The following is a 5202-nucleotide window of genomic DNA, read 5'->3' as shown; positions in this document are numbered from 1 at the left end:
ATATATATATATATATATATATATATATATATATATATATATATATATATATATATATAGGTTTTTCAGCCTCGTTGTCGTCTGTGAACAGGTCCTTTAAATAATGTCAATCTGTGAACACGAACAATAAAGTTGATTCAAATAAACACAGTGACGTAACTGCTAACAATGGCAGCCAGCAGTTCGGCTGTAACGGTTCTGACTCCAAACGGGAGAAGACAAACAGTAAAAGTTGCTCCAAACACACCTTTATTACAGGTAACTGTCTGTTTAACAGCCAGACGTGGCTCGAAACATGTGAAGTTTTATTTAATGCTTCTGTGTGAACACTGTTAGCATGCTAGGCTAACACCTGTTAGCCAGTGACGGGCAGTTTTTTGCCTTTGGGGTCTTTAGATCAATAAACGTGTGTATGTATCCGACGTAATTTGATCTTTTACATTCTGGCTGTGCTTACCGTACTCAGGTGCTGGAAGATGTTTGCAAAAAACATGGATTTGAACCCAGTGATCACGGTTTAAAGTGAGTATTTATTCTTGTCTGTCTAATATTTATATATTTTATGTAAAATATATACAGCATGTTGTTCTTCAGTAAGCTCAAATACTTAAAAAGTATGTATATACGAGTTATATTCATTAGAATTACTTTAAAATCTGATATGATGGAATGTTTTCTTATGATGAAACCCTTCCCTTAGCTTAGTTTTAATGTTGAAGGAATTGTTCACATATAAACCTGCATTCTGGTAATGTGTGTCAATATATTCAACTTTGGTGTCATTGTTGCACCTATTTAATGATGACATAGCAGTATTACTAACAGGTCCCCTCCTAAAAAAGCAGAATCTCCACAGACCATGAACAGTCTCCTTTGAAACATTAATTGCAATGTCCTGGTTCATTTTTAGCATAGCCTTATCAGTATCTATAATGCAACTTGCATACTTTTCTAACTGCATTTAGTCGCTTTTCCTCCCTTTTTCCCACTTGACCTGTACAAAGAAAAGGCCACATTTAAGCCTGAAAGAGTGTTTAAATTGTTTAACTGTTCTGTTAATGATAGGCTCTGTGTTCACCTTGATGCTCTATCTCTCCGGTTCTTTTCCCTGAAAAGAGATCACTCGGGACAAACTCTTTAAATAACACTTCATAACTTATATGTATTAAATAACCAGGAGACATGACAACACATTCTGATAGAAATTGTAATCCTACTCAGATCAGAGAAATTGCTTAGAGTTTACAGAATGGCAGCTGCTCACCTCCGGGCTCACCTATAAGGAAGTACGATTCGATTAACAGTTAAAAAAGCATTTTATACATCTCCAGTCTGCCACATCATCATATTTTACATCATAAAGGTTAACAGACGAGTAGACATCCATGGCTCCAGCCTTATCAAAATATTACACTTCGTTCTTAGCTGAAGGACACCGATCTCATTCCATTTCTAAACGTATGCCACATACAGAATGAACATTATAACTGTATATCCAGACAGAGGAACTGTCTTAATTAGATTAACTATTGTGGAAAACATCAGTTCTGGCAATACCAAGGTGTAATAAACTCACACATCTTCAATAATAATTATTCTAACAGTTCGAAATATTCCTACATTATAGAACACTGGTATTTTAACATGATTGTGTCGGGTTTTTTTTATTTATTTATTTTTTTTATATCTACTGTATAAGTGTATGTGTAATACACTGAGGTGTATAATCCCCTACTATATATGTCCTTATTTATTAGTTATTTGTGAAATATAAACTAGCTTGGCTTTATTGTCATTTGCTTTAACCCGAAGTTGACATTAGTAAAAATACCCACTTTAGGTTATTCGTTTAAGGAACAGTTTGGAGCGTTCTAAAACTTCTTGAGCATTGTGTTTACAAGTGTTTGCCACCCTGTTTTTACTCTTAAGAATATTGCTTTAGTTAATCCAAACCTGAAATGTGGATATGGCAGTTTAAGTACATTTCTGTCCATTGTGTTGATTCATGCGGGTGAACACCAGTGAAGATTTACTAAAAGATTTCCCAAAATTTACCAGCTTTGTTTGTGTTTCTGTTCTTTATTTTCATCAAAGGGATTTTAGGCCTTCACTATTTTTTTAAAATTGTATTTATAGAGCTGATAAGTTGAATTTTTATTGAAGTTTTTCACTTCCTCATGTTTATCCAATATTGCTATAACCCTATGAAACAGAAGTTAGCTTGGTCATCCATTCTACAAAATTGACGCTCATTTCCATTAAACCATACTTATTGGATGATAATGTCAAAATAATTAGAAGAAGATTTGAATTTCTGGGATGCATCCTGTAACTATTATGGAGTATTTAAATTTCAGAAGTTTTATCTGTCTTGTTTCTCTTGTTTCAGGTTTCAGAGGACGGTGCTTGACCTGACGCTGCCATGGAGGTTTGCCAACCTTCCCAACAATGCCAAACTAGAAATGGTGACCAGCGCAAAGAAACAAGGTGGAGCTGAAAGCCAGGTGAGTTAAAGGAAACAATAAAGCATCTCTTAGATCCCAAAGTCTTGGCTTACGTTTTTTTAGCTCCTGATACGTGGAATATTCTACAAACAGATCTTTAACTTACAGCTCTGTTGACACTGAATGAGTTTAAAGTTGTGTGGAAATAATTGCAATCAAAATCTTTGTGTGCAAGTGTTTCATATGACTACTTTTAATATAAATTGTATTTCTTTACGTTTAGCAGTGTAGCTGTGCTTCTTGGCGAAAGGGTCTCCTTTAGGAATGTCCAGATCTTACATTGATGACGAAAATATATTCCATACCAGGCAAAAAATCTTATTGGATTATATCGGCCCTTATCTTAAATCTCTAATATCAATAAGCTGTTAGAAATGTTCAACTTTTACTCATCTCTGTTGATACTCTAGATTAATAATAAACAGGTCAGTTTTTGTTTACTATTATTGTCTATATGAGAAATATCAAAGGTATTAAAAGTGCCTATGATTCTTGCTAATATCCGTATCAGTCAATCCTCAAATGAGAAAGTTTTATTGGGACATCCTTAGATATTATTATTCTCTCCTTAGATATATTATTTTTCTTAACGGGATTAGCCTTTTAGGATAAAGGTTAAGTAGAATATGTGTAAAGAGATGTATAAATAAGAAAACAGTGAAACAATGTTGTAGGTGTATTTGGGAGGAAAGATCAGGTATCTATAGGATTCATCTACTTGTTGGATCTACTGGAACCAAGAGATTTGCAGTTTCAGCTGTCCATTACTGGTAATATAGGTTAGAAATATTGTATTATAACATTTATTCCAGGTATTTATACAACAATACATAATACAAGGAATAAAAGTGAGCAGTTTTGTGAGGTAATTCTACTGGATGGGCTTTTTTAGTAAGGTATCCCTCTTAGGAGAAGAGCAACATCACTCTTTGCTCCCAGAACATATAACTTTTCTGACTCCTTCTGCTGACAAAACTATGCTTAAAGCTTTCTACACACTAAAATTGATAGGAAGTACACTAGAAATCAATATATAGTTGCTATTTGAAGGAGCAGGTTTATGAGTCCATGTGTGGGCATTCTATGGCATTTTACCTTAAAAACAGTTTGAGCTCCAGAGAGAATTAGAAGAAGGAGGCAGAGAAGCGGATTCTTTGTCCTTTAAATCCTTTTGATGTGTTAATGTATTTTTATTTCCTATGACAGTACTTCTAGTTGATTTGCTGTTCCAAATGCTCTCTCATTGTTTGTTCCCTCAGAGCAACTTCTAATGCTACCACTGTTTGTAGAAACCTTGTTTTTTTTCTTATTGTGATACTTTATTTGATTTGGTGTTGAAGAAACCTGTTCGATGAACAGGCTTTGGCTTATGTTTGTGGTGTTCTATAGTGTGTTGGATTTTGTTGTTCTTTTTATTTATGCTCTTGGTGACAAGACAAGAAATATTGCACATTATTCTGACGAAATAAACAAGTAGCTTTGTGAAGATGAAAATCCATTTTTAGTTTAAGGAAGATCATATCAGTCCCCTAAAAAATCAGAACTAGATGTTGTTTGGGATTTTTTTTAAACCTCTATGCCCTAGAGGACTCAGGGTTAAGCTGATATTTTATTTTTTAAATAGTGAGACTCACATTTGCACTCAAGTTTAGCAATTTATTCCTTTCAAAACATATTTAGTTAAAACTTCCTGGGCAAATTAGGAAACCTCTTGGATATGAGGACCAAAGGGCCTCATGATGGAAAAGCACTGCAGCATTTAAAGGTGATGCAGCTGTTAACAAGTCATTTAACTCTAGTTGATGCGGTCAGTGGAAAGACGTGTTTCTCATAGGACTTTAAAGGAGCAAAATGGGAACAATTTATTGACACTCATAGATTTTCCTCTAAAGGTTAATGAGGCGTTGCTGCTTTGATCATCTCTGAAATATTTCCCAACAGATGTGAACTTTGTTCGAAGGTTTGAGTAAGCTAAGAAAATATGAAACATTTTTTGTTTCTTTTTATCATTCCTTCTGAGAGGCTTGATTATTAAGAGATGAACTTAAAGTTTTAAACAGTGCACAGCATGTTAATAACAGCGTTACAATAAGCTGAAGATCAGTGATTTCATAAAGTTTTTTACCATGGGTTTCTAAGCTGGATGGAAAAATGTTGAAAGAGAATAGTCCAATTACCAACCACCTAGCCAGCCTTTTCGCAATTTAAGCCTCATCATATAATCCAGGTGGTTCCCTTTTTTGCTCGGACAGGTTATGATTGCATCCAGAAGAATTTTCATCCATATATCAAACCATACATCTGCTGAATAACTAATCATACAGCTCTATCTAAATAAATGTATTTGGTAGGGACAGAACAAGAGGCATTGTTAGAGTAATTAATGCCATGTAGTAAATTGCAAATTTGCAGACCTGGTCCCTAGTACATTTAAAAAGAAAACAACCTTCAGAAATAAAAACACCGCAAAAAAAAAGAAAAGACAATTAATGTTCTTTTGCCATTAAAAATATTTAGTTCAGTAGGTATGATATTCCAGATCAGTGTCCCTTTTACTGCAAACATGATCTATCCATAAGATGATCGGAATCAGGCTGGTAGGCTGGTAGTTGAATCAGAATCGTTACATTTCTGAGTCACACATTTAATGCTACAGGAACAAGACCTTCAATACATAAAAAAAAAAGAGCAATTTCAC

At 34.2% G+C, this 5202-nt stretch overlaps 1 protein-coding gene across 1 annotated transcript in view; it reads left to right on the top strand.

Annotated features, from left to right (window-relative positions):
• Positions 1-135: 135 nt before the first annotated feature.
• The window catches only part of aspscr1 (alveolar soft part sarcoma chromosome region, candidate 1), a 35873-nt gene continuing 30806 nt past the window's right edge, over positions 136-5202 (top strand). The window contains exons 1-3 of the mRNA XM_015384354.1: positions 136-258; positions 467-522; positions 2390-2504. Coding sequence (XP_015239840.1) covers positions 169-258; positions 467-522; positions 2390-2504 — 261 coding nt within the window. The 5' untranslated portion in view covers positions 136-168. The remainder of the gene's footprint in view (positions 259-466; positions 523-2389; positions 2505-5202) is intronic.

Source organism: Cyprinodon variegatus, unplaced genomic scaffold (assembly GCF_000732505.1).
Source record: "Cyprinodon variegatus isolate N-32 unplaced genomic scaffold, C_variegatus-1.0 Scaffold310, whole genome shotgun sequence".
Classification (NCBI taxonomy): Eukaryota; Metazoa; Chordata; class Actinopteri; order Cyprinodontiformes; family Cyprinodontidae; genus Cyprinodon; species Cyprinodon variegatus.
The sequence above is the reverse complement of the archived record's forward strand: the minus strand, read 5'-3'. Positions and strand labels throughout refer to the sequence as shown.